The sequence below is a fragment of the Bolinopsis microptera genome, chromosome 2, assembly GCF_026151205.1.
Source record: "Bolinopsis microptera isolate Bmic1 chromosome 2, MBARI_Bmic_1.0, whole genome shotgun sequence".
NCBI lineage: Eukaryota > Metazoa > Ctenophora > Tentaculata > Lobata > Bolinopsidae > Bolinopsis > Bolinopsis microptera.
In genome coordinates, this window is record NC_087073.1 from 1,089,175 (window position 1) to 1,110,145 (window position 20,971).

Sequence of the window (20,971 nt, forward strand, 5' to 3'; positions counted from 1 at the left end):
TAAATATTCATGCAAAAATGGACTATGGATGTGCTGCGAGTGTGCCAGTTCTGCAGAGGAACGGTACTGTCCATTTCCATCTGATGAGGAATCTATTGATTCTGATAGATTCTATGATAACAGAAACCAGGAGGATGCCTTAATTGCATCATATGCCCTTGTACTTGAACGTTGCCGTCGCTACTCTAAATCCGAGTTCTTAAATGCAATCAAGCAGCTCAATTCCTCAAAAAAATCTATGTTATCAACTTTATTCTACAATATAGATGGAAATGCATCTAACTTTGATAGCTTCCTAATTGAACTCAAAAGTATAGGGCACTCGTTTGATATGATTGGTCTTGCTGAAACCAATACTAATCCTGCACAGCAGGGCCTGTACCAAATTCCAGCATACACAGGATTCTATCAAGAAACATTAGCAGGTAAGAAAAAAGGCACAGGCGTTGCACTCTATGTATCTGACCATTTAAACACTGTGGTTTTAGAAAACGTGTCACACTGTACTACTAATATTGAGAGCCTCTTTGTTGAAACCACAGATAGCGCAGGCTGCAAAATTGTTCATGGAGTCATTTACCGACCCCCCAATGGCTGCTTTGATAGCTTTTGTGAAACCCTTGAATTACTTGCAAAGCAGCTAAATGGGAAAACTGTCAATTTGTTGGGAGACTTTAACTCAAACATACTTAATATTTCTACCAGTTCCCAGCTCTTTGAGGATACATTCTACAGAAATGGCTTTTACCCGACTATCTCCATTGCAACACATTTTCGTCAAAACTGTAAAAGTTCCTGCATCGATAACATTTTAACAAATAAAATTGAGAATATAGTCTTATCAGGTGTTATTGAAGAACGGCTTGGTGAGCATGCCCCTATATTTACCTTCACTTCAGTAGAGACCCCTCGCAATACAGAACCTCAGAAACATGTCCGCTATTATGATTACTCGAGTTCCAAATTAAAAAGCTTTGTAACTGAACTTGAAGTGAAGGTAAACCAGCTCACTCCTTCAATAGAATTTGATGAGTTTACGGCATGTTTTGACCAGACACTTGACAAACACTGCAAACTGGAGGTACCAAAAGTGACAAAAAGAACTCCCAAACTTAACCCATGGATTACAGACAGTATCATCCAGTCTGTAGAAAGGAAGCATGAACTGCGTAAGGAGTGGTCTGACACTGTTACTAACAAGAACCCTGGTGGTAATATATTGCTCTACCAAGTATTTAGTGATTATCGTAGGATGCTCAAAGCTATCATTAAAGCTGCCAAACGTTGGCATTACTGTAACGAAATTCTAAACAACTGTGAAAACAGCAAGAAAACCTGGCAAATTATTAACGAACTCAGGGGCAAAAAGAAGAGGCAAACCAAGCCCCCATTTATCATTGATAACCAAAGAATAGTTGATAGAAGAGCAATTGCTAATGGATTCAATGCTTGGTTTGTCTCTATTGCACCAAAGCTTAATGAGACACTGAATAATCTATCTAATGGCCTGCATATATTACCCATGAAAACTTTCTATGACTTCCTGAACCCAAGAAATGAAAAAAATATTAGGCTAGAAGATTGCTCCTCGAACGAAATATTGAAAATCATAAGCGAGTTCGAAAATGGTAAAGCCAGTGACATTCCCATAAGTGTAGTAAAAAAGTCATCTCATGTAATTGCACCTGTATTGTCGAATTACTTCAATATCCTTATGACCCAAGGTATATTTCCTGATGTCCTGAAAACTGGTAAAATAACACCTGTATATAAGAAAGGTAACCCAGAAGAAATCGAGAACTACCGTCCTATCTCCACACTGTCCGTCTTCGGTAAGATCTTTGAAAAGCTCATATATTCTAGAATATACGGATTTGTTAGCTCCCAGGGAGTTATATCGAAGACACAGTTTGGATTTAGGAAATCTCACTCTACATCTCATGCAGTTAATTACTCTGTAGATTTAATTACGAAATCTCTTAAACTTAAGAATCATGTTTTAGGAATATTCATCGACCTAAGCAAAGCTTTTGACACCATCGATCATTCAACACTTCTTATAAAATTAGAGGGATGTGGAGTGAGAGGAGTTGCAAATAACCTCATAAAAAGCTACTTGACAAACAGGCAACAGTACACCGAAGTTGTAGGAGAAAAATCAGATACCCTATCTATTCAATTTGGTGTCCCGCAGGGTTCAATTCTTGGACCTCTCCTATTTCTTCTTTATGTGAACGACATCACAAACAGTTCTAAACTAGGATCATTTGTTACCTTTGCTGATGATACCAATATATTTGTTGTCGGCAAAACAAAACGTGAGGCATATGAACGAGGAAATGAGCTTCTATCATCATTAAAGTCTTATATGCGAGCGAATAAGTTACATATAAACATGTCCAAGTGCTGCTACATACACTTCAAACCCACCATGGCAGGTTCTAAATCAGAGATTTTATCACACCCTGAAGTTGTACTAACTATAGACAACTTTCCAATCAAAAAGGTTTCATCCGCAAAATTTCTGGGTGTTATAATTGACGAGAACCTATCATGGGAAGATCACATCAAAGCTCTTAAGCGAACTCTAAATCATTCCACATCCACTTTATGTAGACTCCGCTGCTCCCTTCCAGAATTTCTACACCAACAATTATATTATACCCTGTTTGAATCACATCTTTCCTACTGTATATCTGTATGGGGTGGGGCAGCGAAGCAACGTATAAGCTCATTATTTACTGCTCAGAAGTACTGTCTCAGAGTACTATTTGGTGATAGACTGGCGTACCTAGATAAGTTTAAGACTTGTGCACGTACTAGGCCTATAGGACACCAGAAACTAGACCAAAAATTCTTCATAAAAGAGCACACCAAACCGATATTCAAGCATAATAATATTCTAGCTATACAAAATCTATATACATACCACAGTTACCTGGAGCTCTACAAGATAATGAAATTCCGTGCTCCAATATCCTTACATGAGGGTTACACATGTTCATCAAGGAAACCCTGCCTTCTAATCTGTCAGGCAGACCCACCTGACAATCACAACACTAGATCAACCAAAATTTTTAACATTTTAACCCCAAAGTTCAGAATGACTGATTTTACTACTAGTGTAATGTGCTTGCGAGGAAAGCTAAAACGTGCGCTACTAGCTAATCAACATAACCACGCCCTGCTTGATTGGACCGCAAAAGACTTTGACTGCACAAATATTATTTTCCAAACATTATAACTGGCTGGTCACACACATCTAAATTAAATTACCCTAGGCTACTGTTTTCCAAGTCTTGTCCTGTGAGTAAAGTATGTGTGAGAAAGTTTTAATAAAATGAATGTATATTTTTGAATTTTTAAATTTTAATTTGAGAATGAAGTATAAAGAAATTTTTAATTAGCATTGTATAGTTTAAAATATTTATAGCTTATTATAACCATTGATAAATTTAAGCCATAATCTTTCGCCTGCTCCAATATCCACCTTGAAGGTGCATTTTTAATCCTTGAACTACACAATATAAAGTCAAGCATGTTTTAGTGTAGACTTTTTGTCACAACAAGACTGCAACCTAGATAGTAAAAACTTTAAACAGAACCCCTAATGTCTGCTAACAATTTTTCGTATAGTCCTAATCTGAGCCTTGTCTCTATAAACTGAACTGAACTAACGTTTCGGTGTGTGCAAAAGCTTCCAGGCACGCGCATTCCTTGCCCCGTTAGTTACCTGTCCTTCTTAAACCAAACAAGCAGTCAAGGACAAAAAGTCATACACCAAATGGGCATTATATTTTATGAATTGTTTTACATCTTTTATTCTGTAAAATGTGCTAAAATTAAATTTCTTGTTTCATTGAAAATTTCTTGTTTCATTGATTATTCTAACCGCCGCTCTTATCCAAAATAGGTCTGTTTATGTGTTACTGAGGGTGTAGTTCTTTACTGAGACCATGATTGAACCTATATTGAGATTCAGTTATCTGAGAACAGTGACTTGATCTGGTAGAGATCAGGATACAGTTATTTGAAGACGCCTCTTGATAGAGTCGATCAGATCCCATGCGTGATCGCAAATATGTGACACGCTTGTTGGCATTGATCGTCAGTACTAGGTATCTTCTGTTTCTTGTGTGGTGAGCTTGATGATGGGTCACTGTCTGTAGCTGTTCGTTTCTTTAGATAACGGTGCATGACGTTGTGATGACGAATGATAACTGACACACTATAATCGAAGTACGGTAACGACGAGGGTTCCATAACGGCCTGGGTCACGGTCCCGAAAGGGCCTGGGTAACGGTCCCGAAAGGGCCTGGGTCACGGTCCCGAAAGGGCCTCGGTCACGTGGCCTAAGCATGAGTTCCAAAAGGGCCTGGGTCACGGTCCCGAAAGGGCCTCGGTCACGTGGCCTAAGCATGAGTTCCAAAAGGGCCTGAGTCACGGTCCCGAAAGGGCCTGGGTCAGGGTCACGTGGTAACTGGGTCACGTGGCCTAGGTATTAGTTCCAAAAGGGCCTGGGTCACGGTCCCGAAAGGGCCTGGGTCAGGGTCCCGAAAGGGCCTGGGTCAGGGTCCCGAAAGGGCCTAAGTCACGTGGTAACTGGGTCACGTGGCCTAGGTATGAGTTCCAAAAGGGCCTGGGTCACGGTCCCGAAAGGGCCTGGGTCAGGGTCCCGAAAGGGCCTGGGTCAGGGTCCCGAAAGGGCCTGAGTCACGTGGTAACTGGGTCACGTGGCCTAGGTATGAGTTCCAAAAGGGCCTGGGTCACGGTCCCGAAAGGGCCTGGGTCAGGGTCCCGAAAGGGCCTGAGTCACTATAAAAGAGCCCGATTTTTAATATATTTTGGTTTTTACACTCGAAAATCTTAACGCGAAAATTTCAAAATTATGCGAAATTACGCGGAAAATGCTAGATTATGCGGAAATATGCAGATAATTACAAAATGTGCGGAAATGTGCGGAAAACAATAAATTATGCGGAAGTGAGCGGAAAACGGTAAATTGTGCGATCCCGCACCCATCGCACCTAATATGTGCCCATGATATGGTTCTGTTAATAAGAGAATAGTGGATGGTTTGAGGTCTTTGAGTATGCTGGCTGTAGCTGTGGTCATTTTGCGAAGGTTAGCTTGAATGATAGGTGTGGCTGGGAGTTTAGAATTTGAAACATTAGTGTTGACAGTCATATTTAAATCGAAAGAGAGAAACAAGGTCTTGTAAAGAAGATTTCAAGAGAAAACGTAAAACTGAGGTTAGCGTTAAGCTGAAGTTATGTCCTCGGGTGATGAGGAGGGAGAGTCTTTAGCGTAACTGTTGTTACGGCTCCTTTGAATCTTTCTTGTAGGCGAGTGATCGTTAGGGCTGCTCCGGGGTGTGGGAGTTTTTTCCCCTTTGTCCTTTGTTGGGGTGTTGAGCAGTCTATCCTCTGTATCTGTAGCGGATCCGATGTCCAGATCGGCCATCAGCTCCGCTGGAGACTCAGAGGAGGTTATCACCGCTGGGGAGATCTTCTTTAAGTCCCACGGGTCGTTTTTGTCTCTGGTCTGTGGCGTGATACTGTTGAGTGAGGCTATCATCTGAGCCTTGATAGCATAAAGGTCTTCGTCGGGTCTGTAGATACCTGTCAATCCAGGGATGCCTGGAGCTCTCCACGTAACAGTGGACCCTCCGATCCTTGAGGTCCAGTTGTGGGTTCTAAGCCAACTGAAGGCGTTCTCGTCTAATTCCAAGTAAACTTGGAGCATGGAGTTATCTGAAGAAAGCTTACCAGGTCTGAAAATCGATACTTGTTTGCGGTTAACTTCTCCACATGATCCTGCTGCGAAGGCTAAATGTATCTTGTCAATAAGGTTTCTGTGGGCCAGGTATATCTTGCCCATAATTTTGTGTCCAAGAGGTCGTTCTCCTGGTTTGAAGCATTTGAATCCCGAGTGGTCGTCAGGAAGGTTATTTTTCTGTGTTTCGATGGCTTTCTGGTAGAAGCTGAGGGCTGTTAGGTTATTACAAGAAAGGGCGTAACCCCTCCCGTGTCTGTCTCGTTTAGCACTTTTAATATCATGCGGGTTTGTGTCTAAAGATTCTAGGAGATCTACCTCCGCTATAGCGATCTCTGCATGGATATGGAATACGTCTTCTCTAGTCAGTATTCTACAGTCTGTCCTAGTATAAGTAACTAGGAGAGTCAAGTCGGGGTCTGCGGTGTAAACACCTGAGCTGGGCGCCCCGTTAGGGACAGCCTTGGATGTCCCGGGCTCCTCTACTAAGTCGGCGACTCCACTAGTGGATGCCGACTCACCAGAGGGCCTGGAACTGGTCTGTATGAGTCTGCATGTTGCAGAGTTGTAAGGGTCGAATCTATTAACTGCATTCTTAATACGAGGCTTACCAGAGTTATCGGTATTTGACTGATTTCTTCTTCTGTTGTTCCTTTCTCTGTTTTTGAGTCTGGTGAGTTCCTTGTCTATCCTGTCTGGCTCCATCTCAGCTGTAGTCAGCGACTTTCCTCCCACCATCGTCCTGAATTCCTCTTTCTTCTTCTCCTCCCTCTCTCCAGCCATCATCTCTCCTTTATCGTTCATAATGCTATATAGCTCAAATTATTTGTTTGTATGACTATGACAAACGAACCGTCAACCAGATCGTGACTCGGCACCCGTTAAGCCCAAAATTTAAGAAAATTCTTGTGAAAAGGCCCTAAATGCTGAAGGTATTAAAGGCAAAAACTTGTTTTAAAGGCAAAAACTTGTTTTTGCCTTTAAGAGAAGTTGATAACCCAATAGTTCCTCATGTCTGGCTAAATGACCTGCGAGTCTCATCCTCCGTGCAGCTATCTTATCAGATGCTCTGATGAGGTGTCCATACACCTTGGCGTTAGTCTGCCGCTCTTTCCAGTCAATGTTAAGTGCCATCCTCAGCATTCTCGTATAACATCCATCAATACGTTTTGCGAGGGTCTGGCTGACAGTCCATGTTTCAGAGCCATATAGAAGGATGGACTCGACTGTAGCCAGGAACAGTCGTATCTTGAGATCTCTTCGCATATCCGACTTCCATACAAGCTTCATCTGGTGACACGCTCCCCATGCCTTAGCTTTCCTCACTTCGAAGTCCTTCTCCGAACTCTTCATTCTACTACCCAAATATACAAAGTCATCGACTTTCTCAATGTTCTTCCCACTCCCAGCAACCAGAGTCGGGTTGTCATCATCTCTTATGTTGATTCCCATGTACTTAGTTTTTCCCTCGTTGAGGTGGAGTCCAACTGAGTTGGCCGCCAGTTGGCCGCCAGTACTGCAATCAATACTGTCTTAATGGAGTAGATCATGTGTTTTGTTAAAATGTTTTTAAAAAAATCATTGGTAGCAATGAATTGTGCTCTGCCAATTGCAACACTTAAAATTTTTTTTAAAAAGAAAAAAAAAGAAAAAAGGAAACAACTCACGGTATCACTCTCATAAGAGACATGTTTCATCATTTACCGGAGTTGCAACCACATATACACAATAAGGTTTGGTACTTTATCCGTACCTCCCCTTTCATGGAAATAATAGCAAAAATATACACCTATCTTTAAGAAATCAACATCTGATATAAAACATTCGATCAACCAAAATTAAAACAATTTTCCTGTTAATAATTTAACGGCACTCATGAGAGGTCATACTAGGTATAAGTCCAAATGCTGTGTCAGCAACCGTTTTTGTTACTTTCTTTTTGATTGTGCTCTGCCAATTGCACCACTTGACTTAATTAAATGTATATATACTGCACTGTTTGACACACTTTTACTAATACTGTCTAATGAACTTGTCATGTCTAATTTTCAATTAAACTAAGCTCAGTTAATGTAAGAGCCGCTTTAGAAAGCACTGGAGTTTATCTCCAGGATTAAATTATATCGAGTTATATGATTTAGCTATAAGGCGGTTTATAAATGTTGTATTTATTATTTATTATTATGTCTTAAGTAGCTCAAACCGCAAACGACGTCTTAGATTTGCCATAATGAGGCTTTTGTCCTGGCTGGTCTTGGCTACCAGAAGTGTTGCTACTCGTTTAAGGAACATGGTAGCCTGTGGGCCCATATCTCCGGTGGTCGAGAATACAAGGCCATTGCAGGTTCCTTTTTCAATCTGTACACAGCGGTCTCCATATTTCCTTTCGTTCTCTCTCTCATGCTTACTGTACATCTTTGCTGGGGTGTTGTGATTAGCGTTGGATTTGGCTCCGGGGCGTAAAACCCTGAAATCAAAAAATGCCATCTCTATTGGTGACCACAGACCTCTAGATGCTATGTCGAGCCTTGCCCCATCATCCAGGAAGGCTTTCTCCAGTGCATGGCTGGAGTGTGGCTCTACAACAACCTCATTACAGATTTTTTCAAGTATGCTTGCAACAGTGTCTCTCAGTCGGTTGTGTCTGCTGTTGACAAAGCCTCCTTTCTTGCAAATAAGAATGTGGTTGTAGGTGTTATCTTTGCCACAAATGCATTTCTTGGCTATGTTGGCAATGGGTAGAGCATATCTCAGTGCTATAGCGTCTTTGAACCCTCGCATGTTCAAGACAAAGCCGTACTTCTCATAGGGAAGTCCGGTCAGCCAGCTTGATGCACCTTTTTCACATGCATGTGGGATCTTCTCACTGATCGAAGGTGGAAGATCGTTCATCAGCTGGTTTTTGAGTGACTCATACCTCTTGGCATTTGACAGGCTAATGGCAGACTTGACTGCTTTCCCAGCCTCTCTGTTGGTATTGAGAGTGGTGTGTTGCTTCAGGATGTGTTTTGTAAGCTGCTGGTTAGCCATGAGTGAGTTCTTGTACTCATTATCAGCAATTTCTACTGGATTGATGATAGCTAGTCCACCTAACTTGGCTGGGAGGGAGAACAGACTGCGCTCAAGGTTTGACCGAATTGTGTGTCCTGTCATGTTGGGAATGAGCAAATTCCTGATCTTGTCCTCAATGGGCTGCAAGCAGTGGCGTAACGAAAGGCCCTGCTGACCCCGCTGTGCAGGGGGGCGCCGTCTTAGGGGGGCGCCAAATCGTCGTTTGAATGTGGGACAATTTCGAAAACTTAACTAAAGTACTAGCAAAACTGCGCGTTTTGCTCTAGATAAACACTTTTTTAGAGATTTTACCGGAGTATTCTTTAAAATCACCTAATTTGTTCAATTTTAGGGAGGGGCACCAAAAGGGGAGGGGGCGCCAACAGGGGGGCGCATTTTTCAGCAGGGGGGCGCCAACAGGCAACGTTACGCCACTGGCTGCAAGTTCACTGCTATGTCAAGGGTGGTCCTCATCAGGAAAGACCATCTGCGGGAGGAGCCGTAAACAAAAGCGGCGTAAACAAGGTGTGGCTCATGCTGTGCAATTGATGCCAATCCCTTGATCTCTTCTATCCATTCAACACATTTGGCTTGGATAAAATTATTCTTTCCAGACTCTGTACCAATAAAGGAACCCAGGTATCGACATATACTTACTTTAGGTTGGTTTGGCAGGGATCGCTTCTGGACAACAGTATCTAGTACGTCGTCCAATGACCAATCATAAATTGGTCGAATATTAATGTTTGCGGATGACGCAAACTTTAATCTGCATTATATTCTCCGTGATTAACAATAGAATATAATGTAGCTATTGGGAATTTTGATTTAGGCCTTGAATTTCGATCAAAGGTTGTGTACGTGTTCAGGAGATCGAGACTAGTACATGTAGACTGTAGAGTACCTCAAAGCTTGGTTTTTTACATGTTTAAGTTATTTGGCAAAATTTAGTAGGCTGTATTGCGCAGCAGGCACCGTACTGATGGGCAGGTGGAGTCTGGACCCCGCTCAGAAGTTTGGTCATAGGCCCTAGTTTGTCGGTCAGCTGCAGTCTCAAAATCAAGTTTCACAAAAAAAGTTTTGCGCCTAGCATTTATATGTTTCATCATTTTATGATTTAATCTAAAAATTGTTGGTTTAACTGAAAACCAGAATTCAGAACTATCACCGAAAGCTATCGAATTCTGAAATTATTACCACTACTAATTTGATATCTCAGGTTTTTATGTGTATGTTTTAATGGAAACCAAACGATTATCTACAAATACATGCAGGTAAGTTACTGAATTTCTAAAATTTTTTGTTTTTAGAAAGCCTGTCAATTAATAATGTAATTAACAAGTTTTGTTGGCTTTATTCAAAATGAATAATAATGGTATGTTGCTCAAAATCTTGTCATAATAATGTATCATTATGGACGATGGTAGTTGATAATACCTACTTTGGTACATCTAAGTTCTATATTATATAGTATATATACTAACTAGTACATCTAAATGTAGCCTAAATTGGCCATGGCTCCCTCTTTTAGATAGAAACATACCTTAAGGGTGAGAGGGGTCATTTATTTTTACATTTCTTTCAGTGACTATTCTGATGATGAGATTTCTTTTGGAGCTCGCTCTAGGAATGCTACTCCCTCTCTCTCCCAACCTGCAACACCTCTCAGTAAGTTAAGGAATACATTAAATTATAATTTAGCCAACTCTAAGCTTGTCAAGGGAGCCGGGGGGTGGGTACCAATATTGTCAATCATGGAAATTGATCTACCAGATTTCCGTAACTCATAAAAAAATATTGATCCTTACCAAAGTTACGGGTCCTTGAAGGTCAGCTGTAGGTGTAATTCTATGGCATACTCGAATTTAAACTGCGATTTCCCAACAATGCAATGATAATTTTTATCTCCTTCGACCTTTTAGTAGGATCGTCCTGAGTCTTGGCAATCACAAACTAAACATAATTTAGAGAAGATCTCCCCATAATACCGTCATAAATAATTGAGCACTTTATCGATAGATTTAATTGAGTAAATTTCCAATTCAGTCGAATTGAACAGTTTTAAACAATATTTTACTCTTCAGGACCATTGTACGAGGAAGAACACGTTGATGTGCACTCTCCAAAGGCAACGCCCAACACAGGGATGTTACTAGACATCAAGAAGTTGAACCTCACTCCCAAATCAGAGATACGGCGCTCTCTGGAGAATCCTTGTGAGAAGTCACCATCTTGTCAGAGAATGGTAGGCTATGAAGAGGTGGGAGAATCTACCGAGAAAGAGCTGTTGGCTCACAAGATAGAAAATTTTGCAGAGGATTTTGATCAGATGTTTAACCAGGAAGTAGAAGTGGTGAAGACGTCCCATAATATCAGTATCACAGATCTCTGTGATAGTATCACTAAACTAGACCTCGATTGCTCCCTGGAGAAACGAAATTCTCTCTCCAAGAACACCAGTCCTTATGTGCCAGGAGAGGTACGAACAGAGATACACAACTTAGGAAACTTGCTGATGGCAGAGGCAAATAAGAACAGTTCTACTGTATTCATTTCTCAGGAAGAAGAAGAGGAACTGTTGGGTGGTGCGTTTGATGGTGAAGAAGAAGAGGAACTGTTGGGTGGTGCGTTTGATGGTGAAGAAGAAGAGGAACTGTTGGGTGGTGCGTTTGATGGTGAAGAAGAAGAAGAGGAACTGTTGGGTGGTGCGTTTGATGGTGAAGAAGAAGAGGAGGACTTGTTGGGTGGTGCGATTGATGGTGAAGAAGAGGCTGGGCTTCTTAGTGGTGGACCTGATGGTGAAGTAGAGAAGAAATTTCTTGAGCGTGGACTTGGTGTTGAAGAAGAGGATCAGTTTGATGGCAACATCTCGCAGTTTGATGAATTGTTAGATCAGGATCTCGAGGTTTTGAGAGGCAAATCACCAAAACCTGTTCCAAAAGACATTGATATGTCTGAAATTGCTAAATATTTTGAAGACAAGTACAATTATTCGTTTGACCAGGCAACAGAAGATCCTTTAGTAAAACAACCTGCCCCCTCTGAAGAGTTACACGATCTTGAGGACATTCACCTGGACAGGTTTGTGCCAGTAGCAGCAGTAACCCCTACACTAGACTCAGTTGAGACGGGACTATATGAGGGAGTTGGAGAGAGTTCCTTCCTTTACAAGTCACTTGACATACCACAAAATGAGGAAAGCTTTGTAGTTCTACCCGAGAGTGGAGAAGAGAGACTTTCTGGCAACTATTTTCAGAGAATGGCCTCTGATAAAGAGTTGTATCAAGAATCCGTGCACACAATGTTTTCAGAACAGCTACAGGGTTATACTCCATCATCAGATGACAGTGTAATTGTTATCCCAGAACCCACTGTAAAACCTCAGATATACGAAGAAGTATCTGATACCGATTTAAGTGCTTACCTTGCGGAAAATAGATCAAACGAGGAAGAAAAGATAATTACTGCTCCTGACTATGAGGATGTTTCAGAAACTGACCTGAGCGAGTATTTGAGTCAAGATGAGAACTCAGATATGTCACCCAATACAAAACCAGAAACTGGTCCGGAATTATACAAACCCACTACTGAAACACACTCACCAATCGAAATTTCTGACTTTAACTCAGAAAAAAAACAGGAAGAGGATCAGAATTTGTTTAAAAAAGAGATAAGTCCTAATACTGGGTCCGTGCTCACTTTTGACCAGAGTCCTACACCTCATGACAAGATAACAGATGGTGCTGCCGCTCCCTCTGAACAATATATCTCTCTGCATGAGGAACCTAATCATATTGATGAGGTATCTGAAGTTGCTAGCCCAGAGCAAGATGATTGTGAGATGATTGTAGAAGAACCTATTGCTAGAGACGCAAAACCACTCAGCAACTCAATTAACACTAATACTCTATCAGGACACCTTGCTTATAGTCCAGAGGAATCAACAACTGAATATTGTACCGAAATACTTGCTAGCGAAGAGCAGGAGCATCTTGACAATAAAGAGGTTGAAGATAAAACTGCTACAGTACCTGTTGCTATAGAAGAGGAAGTTTCTTCTGGAGCAGGGGATTTGGAAGAGAAAAAGAAGAATTGTGCATATATAGAAAAGCAACCTTACACAACCATTGAAGAATCTTCTGGAATCATAAAAAGCTCTAATGCTGTTGAAGAAGATTGTTATTTCAGTATTTTAGAAGAGCCTGTAACCTTGAACAATCAATCTATACTGAACCAAGAAGAATATGTCAAAAGCATTGACGAAATTGATCCAATTAATTTTACAGTTGATCCATTCATCACCAATGTTGATCCAGTGAGTATTGAAGATGATCCAGTTAGCGTTGAAGTTGATCCAGTCATCACCGATGTTGATCTAGTGAGTGTTGAAGATGATCCAGTTAGCGATGAAGTTGATCCAGTCATCACCGATGTTGATCCAGTGAGTGTTGAAGATGATCCAATTAATTTTGAAGTTGATCCAGTCATCACCGATGCTGATCCAGTGAGTGCTGAAGATGATCCAATTAATTTTGAAGTTGATCCATTCATCACCGATGTTGATCCAGTGAGTATTGAAGATGATCCAGTTAGCGTTGAAGTTGATCCAGTCATCACCGATGTTGATCTAGTGAGTGTTGAAGATGATCCAGTTAGCGTTGAAGTTGATCCAGTCATCACCGATGTTGATCTAGTGAGTGTTGAAGATGATCCAGTTAGCGTTGAAGTTGATCCAATTAATTTTGAAGTTGATCCAGTCATCACCGATGTTGATCTAGTGAGTGTTGAAGATGATCCAGTTAGCGTTGAAGTTGATCCAGTCATCACCAATGTTGATCTAGTGAGCGTTGAAGATGATCCAGTTAGCGTTGAAGTTGATCCAGTTAGCGTTGAAGTTGATCCAGTCATCACCAATGTTGATCTAGTGAGTGTTGAAGATGATCCAGTTAGCGTTGAAGTTGATTCAGTCATCACTGATATTGATCTAGTGAGTGTTGAAGATGATCCAGTTAGCGTTGAAGTTGATCCAGTCATCACCGATGTTGATCTAGTGAGTGTTGAAGATGATCCAGTTAGCGTTGAAGTTGATCCAGTCATCACCAATGTTGATCCAGTGAGCGTTGAAGATGATCCAGTTAGCGTTGAAGTTGATCCAGTTAGCGTTGAAGTTGATCCAGTCATCACCAATGTTGATCTAGTGAGTGTTGAAGATGATCCAGTTAGCGTTGAAGTTGATTCAGTCATCACTGATATTGATCTAGTGAGTGTTGAAGAGAGTCCTGTGAGTGTTGAAGTTGATCCAGTTAGCGTTGAAGTTGATCCAGTCATCACCAATGTTGATCTAGTGAGTGTTGAAGATGATCCAGTTAGCGTTGAAGTTGATTCAGTCATCACTGATATTGATCTAGTGAGTGTTGAAGACGGTCCTGTGAGTGTTGAAGATGATCCAGTTAGCGTTGAAGTTGATCCAGTCATCACCGATGTTGATCTAGTGAGTGTTGAAGATGATCCAGTTAGCGTTGAAGTTGATTCAATCATCACCGATGTTGATCTAGTGAGTGTTGAAGACGGTCCTGTGAGTGTTGAAGAGAGTCCTGTGAGTGTTGAAGATGATCTTGGTGACTGCACAACAAAAGAAGATGTAACACAGGAGGATCTGGTGTCTGCTAATAATGTTTTAGATCAATTTGATAGAGGATCTCAGAGTTTATCGGAGGATATAATGATCCCTAATCACAATGAGCCCGGTGAAATGTCTGATCAAATAGCCAGCACTGAATTAGAAATTGTTACCAATTTATCTCGGACAGAAGAACAAGACAAAATTACTGCAGAAAGTGACGTATCTTTTTCCCAAAACGTTGGTGAAATTAGTGGGACTTCAGTAGCTACATATCCAACTGAAGAAAACGAACTGTTTATCGCTCGACCAGATTTTCTTGAAGAAGAGGACTATGACAGTATTGCGCCTTTATGTTCCCGCGATAGTATGAGCAGCGTGAAGTCTAGAGAATCCCTGGGTCTCCTCCCTCCCTCTTACCTCGCTAATATTGACAATGACGATCTCTTCATCTCTCAAGTTAACTCGCCATCTGTCCTGTTCGGTGACAAAGAAAAGAGTTATCTCAGACAAGTTCTCAAACCTCCTTCTCCGGTTAGTTCGTCTCTTTCATTAAAAGTTCTTAACCCTCAGTTTCAACTTGGTGTAACGTTCCTATGTACTACTTCTCCCGAACTCACCCCTCCCCCTCCCTTCCACGTTCATATGTACTACTTCCTCCCGAACTCACCCCCCCCTCCCCCGAACTCACCCCTTCCCCGAACTCACCCCCTCCACCCGAACTCACCCCTCCCCCGAACTCACCCCCTCCACCCAAACTCACCCCTTCCCCGAATTCACCCCCTCCACCCGAATTCACCCTTCCCCCGAATTCACCCCCTCCACCCGAACTCACCCCTCCACCCGAACTCACCCCTTCCCCGAACTCACCCCCTCCACCCGAACTCACCCCCTCCACCCGAACTCACCCCTTCCCCGAACTCACCCCCTCCACCCGAACTCACCCCTCCACCCGAACTCATCCCCTCCACCCGAACTCACCCCTTCCCCGACCTCACCCCCTCCACCCGAACTCACCCCTCCCCGAACTCACCCCTCCCCCGAACTCACCCCCTCCACCCGAACTCACCCCTTCCCGAACTCACCCCTTCCCGAACTCACCCCCTCCACCCGAACTCACCCCTTCCCCGACCTCACCCCTCCCCCGAACTCACCCCCTCCACCCGAACTCACCCCTTCCCGAACTCACCCACTCCACCCAACCCTTCACAGTTTGTGTCACCAGACATGTTAGGTGAAAGCGAGAGTTAGAGACATGTTTGGGGTTGGGGTTTTGGCTTGGACTAAGGCTAGTCTTATTTCAGATAGGACCAAGCTTATTATAAGGGTAGCAGTGGCGAAACGTACCTGTATGCCGCTCCCTCAAAAACTGATTGGTCCTAAAAAATCTTTTTAAAAAGGTCTAAAATTGGAAAAAATGCCGCGGTCGTTTTACCACTGGCTAGCATGTTTGTGTGCGGTTATCTCCAGCCAGATATTTGTTTTTCCAATTATCAATTTTTTAAATCCCGCCTGGGAACCCCTTGCCAATTTTTGGGCAAATGGCATCGGCTTTAAAACGTCTTAAAATTGAATTGTGATGAAAATATAAATATATTTAAATATAATTGTGGGTGGCGTCGTCTGCTTACAGTGCTCAATCGGCAAGCCGAGAGCTAGATACAAAATGAAACGACCGGTTGAGTCAGACAAATGTTTCAATCATGATACAAAACCATGATATCATCAGTGACAACTGAGGTATAGGAACTAAAATTAAAATTACAAAGCTAAAAATTAACATAAACATTCACTCGTGAAACAATACTAGGGGTTAGATATATGAGTCATTAGATTATAAAAGGAATTTCCGTTTATGGCGGCATTTTGTGAGGATTTCCGTCCTGGAGTTAAGTAAGTGTGGGTCAGAGGATCGAAGCAAAATTTCTAATTTCTCAGACGTGCACAGATCGCAGCTGTTCTGGCCGGCTCTGTATCCGTGTCCACGTCTGATTATTTTCCATTCGATCCCGAATTCTAACCCACGGTCTTTGAAGGACCAGATCTTCTCCGACAGTTTGGTTCTATTTCGGTACCGCTCCAGGCGAAATGATGACGTGTGCCCGTTGTACCGGTCCTTGAATGTGCCCTCCGTCATACCGATGTAGTGGTGCTTCTCATTTTCCGTACGGAGAGTCGCCATGTATACCACAGACTTCGATAGGCACTTTCCGTTTAGTGGGCAGGAGTTCCTGGAGCGGCAGTTGCACTGCCGTGTGGTGGGTTCCTGGGTTTCCTGGTGCTGACGAAGCAACTGCTTGTTCCGGGATTTTATGAGGCATTCCATGTTTTTCATACAGCTGTATGAGACTTTTACACTGTTCCGGTTCAAGATCTTGTGTAGTGGATTGTCCCGAGGGAAGTGTTTCTCCAACATTATTATAATCTTGAGAACGTAGCGCGCGAAAACGTTTTTGTGAAGAAAGTCTGATCACTTTCCTCATTTCGCGCAATATTTCAAAATTCAAATTTTTGGAGCGATGACAGAAAGGAATTTTGACAAACTATGACATAAGAGCTGTTCAGTGAACACAGTACACTGTACACCACACCATTTATATAGGTTGAACGTTTCTTCAACCCATCATTCTCAGCCTCACAGCCTGTCTTACAGTTTGTGTAGATGTTTGATTGACTTAATAAGAAATTGTGGTGACTGGTGTCTGGTGAGGACCCGACTTATTCCTACATTTCAGATGTATCAAGGTCAGCAGATAGTGATGGAGCCGAGTAAACGGGTTCGCGATCCTGCGACTACTCCAGTCTCCTACAAGCCAAAACTGTGAGTTTAGTTTCTGAGTTTTATTATTGTATCCTCACCAATACTTCTATCATATTATGATATAATTTATAATAATTATATTTATCAGATTATAATATAATTTTTCCCAGTTTGAGAGCAGATAAGAAGAACACACCAGTAAAAGCGGTACACAGTACAACTCCTAAAAGAGGTGCCGCACGGCCCCCAACTCCTACAAGAGGTGCCGCACGGCCCCCAACTCCTACAAGAGATGCAGCAAGGCCCCCAACTCCTACAAGAGATGCAGCAAGGCCCCCAACTCCTACAAGAGGTGCATCAAAACCTCCTCGACCATCAACTCTTCCCTGCATGGCTCCTCAAAAGTAAGCCCCCAATTTTAGGCAGGGGACTACCCTATTTGTTGGATTAATTTGTGGTTTTCATACTATACTTAGAATAACAATAATTATAACAATAATTCTAGACTTTAGTCTCCTTATGACTACCTTATTTACAGGGAGGATATAGGAGAGGAAAGGTCAACGTTCGCGGCATTTAGAGCTAAACTTGGCTCTCCAGTCTCAAAAACACCAAGTTTTAGTCCTGTCTCCAAATCTGCTAGTGGTGAGACCAGCATCCTGTCGTAACTTTGTTAGTTTAGGGGAGCAGTTTACTGCTTTTACAATTATTTTCTTCTTTAGCTAGATGTCTTGATTAATAATGTGAATTGATAAATTAGGCATGAAAGGAGTTATAATAATTATAATTGTCTATACGTACGTTGAACATCAAACAAAATCCTTTTCAGCTGGTGATATGAAGCAGCCTTGGATGCCTCCCAGTCCCCGACCTCACATGCAGGCACCAGTCAGCCCCAGATCTAGGCCCATGAGTCCTTGTGGAACTCCCAAGAAATCACAGTCGTACGAGGGGTCGGGTTGCATGACTCCACAACGCAACTTACCGCTGACACCCACTCGACCAAGCGCATTACAAGCGCGCAGTAACTACAAACCTACTCCAGTGATCAGCACACCTCCAAGAATAAGGCAGAAGAAGATCTGCTCTACTCCGCCTCGCGGCAAAGGTGACTACGCCTCCTCCAAGTCAGCCAGCGCTGGAACTCTGCTCATTGAGAATAACGAGAACGCTGCTCCAAAGAAACCCCCCACTCCTCGCGTTAGAACCGGGGCTGTTGCTACTCCTCGCATAAAAGCAGGAGCAGTTGCCACGGCGACTCCCCGAGATGAGTCTGCAATTACTAAACCAGCCACTCCCAAAATAAAGCTAGCCGCTAGATCCAATACCCTGAACAGACCTCTCGCAAAACCAAAACCCTCATCTGACTTAAGCGAATCTGCCAAAAAGAAGCCGACTATAAAAGCAAAAATAGGTGTCCCCCCTAAACTAGCGGGCATCTCTAAGATAAACACAGGGCTGGCTGGTAGAGCTGATCTTAAGAAAGTGGCTGATAAAAGCAAGCTTGTAGGAGGAAGAGCAGTTACCATGGCAACGCCAGGAGCAAGGCGACCCGTGTTAGGTTCTCTCGAGAATAAAGCCGCTAAACAGGACGACACTGCAAACTCCTCCAAATCTAGCAGAGTATCAAATGTAAACAAACCGGCTGACAAAGTATCAGCTGCTAAAACGGGGGGCGCGGTGAAGTCTGGTGTTGCCATGGTAACTGCGGTGAAGTCTGGTGTTGCCAGCAGGTCGAGAATTCCCGCCCCTCGTAGCCGGTTACCAAGTAAATTACCAACAAGGAGCAACAAGTGAGGGAGACTGCTGCTAATTGTTGTGGTAACGTGTCATGTTTTGTTTGAGACAATCTTAGTGTGTTCTGTTGTTACGAACTATAACTGAAAATGAAATGAAGGAACAGACTGAAAAGATGAACTCTTATATTTTTGTAAATATGTTGAAACGATTCTAAAGTGCAGTTCTGCTGTGTTTATATTGAACCATTTTTACATCTAGTATGGTGTTGTCGGATGAGATTGGCGAAATCACCGAAGTCAAAACTCTCTTCTCGTCTTTGTGTATTTCTTGTGTATTTTTACTAACAAAGAAGCTCACTTCAGTTCGATTTGACAGCGATACATAGTATGAAACCCAGGCCACGTTGGCAGACATCTCACGTATAGGCTCGTTTTTGGGATTCTAATTTCATGGTTGTTCTCGTGAAGTCTGAACTTAGTCTGTAATCTTATATTTTTCGGTTTAGTTCAAATATTGAATATGATGATTATTTACCATTTTGGAAATATTTTCATTCGGAATCAATTTGCATGACAAAATAGTAGCGACAAGTTTAATTTGGTAATGATGAAATCAACGTATTAAATGGTTAAATATATCATTAAATCATTAATTATGACTAGTAAAACGCACTTACCGTGGTATTGGGGGGGGGGGGGGGGGGGGGGGGGAGTTATCGTTTAAAAAAAAGTGATTTCCTATTTAACCCCTCCGACGTGTGGGTAAATCAGTGTTTTGTAATTTAAAGCTATGTTTTGGATAGAGAAGTGACTGTTGTTATGGTGACGATAAAACAGATTATTGATTTGTTCGAATTTGTTTACCAATCCTATATTGTCAATTAATAAATTATTTATGTTAAGATTCTTATAATACGTTATTTCCTTCTCTTCTTTCTCAAATTTGGATAATCCTGTCACATAAAATCTGAAAGGCACATGAAGCCGTAGTACATGCATATTACATTTAAGGATAGGAACATTATTTATGGCAATTATGAGTCGCATTGTTGTGATTTTTACAGTTCAAAATTTCTGATAATTCTGTATACGCGACCTGGATCACGAAGTTATTTAGAAAGTTTGTCTCCACTACCTGTACCTCTGCGGTAATGTGACAGAAGGTATGTCTCCACTACCTCTGCGGTAATGTGGCAGAAGGTATGTCTCCACTACCTCTGCGGTAATGTGGCAGAAGGTATGTCTCCACTACCTTTGCGGTAATGTGGCAGAAGGTATGTCTCCACTACGGCCTTTGCAGTAATGTGGCAGAAGGTATGTCTCCACTACCTCTCGGTAATGTGGCAGAAGGTATGTCTCCACTACCTATGCGGTAATGTGGCAGAAGGTATGTCTCCGCTACCTCTGCGGTAATGTGGCAGAAGGTATGTCTCCACTACCTCTGCGGTAATGTGGCAGAAGGTATGTCTCCACTACGGCCTTTGCAGTAATGTGGCAGAAGGTATGTATCCACTACCTCTCGGTAATGTGGCAGAAGGTATGTCTCCACTACCTATGCGGTAATGTGGCAGAAGGTATGTCTCCGCTACCTATGCGGTAATGTGGCAGAAGGTATGTCTCCACTACCTCTGCGGTAATGTGGCAGAAGGTATGTCCCCACTACCTCTCGGTAATGTGGCAGAAGGTATGTCTCCACTACCTATGCGGTAATGTGGCAGTAGGTATGTCTCCGCTACCTCTGCGGTAATGTGGCAGAAGGTATGTCTCCACTACCTCTGCGGTAATGTGGCAGAAGGTATGTCTCCACTACCTCTGCGGTAATGTGGCAGAAGGTATGTCCCCACTACCTCTCGGTAATGTGGCAGAAGGTATTTCCCCACTACCTTTCGGTAATGTGGCAGAAGGTATGTCCCCACTACCTCTGCGGTAATGTGACAGAAGGTATGTCAGAAATGTAATATTTTAATTGCCATTATATTTTGCATTTGCTTAACGTATTAAGCCGGCCCGCCGCGCACAAGTACG

The 20,971-nt window shown here is 42.4% G+C and overlaps 1 protein-coding gene and 1 long non-coding RNA gene across 2 annotated transcripts in view; one reads left to right on the plus strand and one right to left on the minus strand.

The window, feature by feature from the left end:
* The window catches only part of LOC134826500 (uncharacterized), a 95,580-nt gene that overhangs the window by 55,890 nt on the left and 18,719 nt on the right, over nucleotides 1-20,971 (minus strand). The window lies entirely within an intron of this gene.
* On the plus strand, nucleotides 10,016-19,865 carry LOC134826492 (uncharacterized). Its single transcript, XM_063838872.1, has 7 exons — nucleotides 10,016-10,100; nucleotides 10,412-10,494; nucleotides 10,911-14,980; nucleotides 17,182-17,267; nucleotides 17,378-17,611; nucleotides 17,746-17,852; nucleotides 18,037-19,865. The coding sequence occupies exons 1-7, from the start codon at nucleotides 10,066-10,068 to the stop codon at nucleotides 19,002-19,004; spliced, it is 5,583 nt and encodes a 1,860-aa protein (XP_063694942.1). The 5' UTR covers nucleotides 10,016-10,065; the 3' UTR covers nucleotides 19,005-19,865.

Coding starts and splice junctions, on each gene's coding strand:
- LOC134826492 (XM_063838872.1), top strand. CDS start 10,066: ATGGAAACCAAACGATTATCTACAAATACATGCAG. Junction 14,981..17,181: donor TTCTCAAACCTCCTTCTCCG/GTTAGTTCGTCT, acceptor CCTACATTTCAG/ATGTATCAAGGTCAGCAGAT. Junction 17,612..17,745: donor CCCTGCATGGCTCCTCAAAA/GTAAGCCCCCAA, acceptor CCTTATTTACAG/GGAGGATATAGGAGAGGAAA.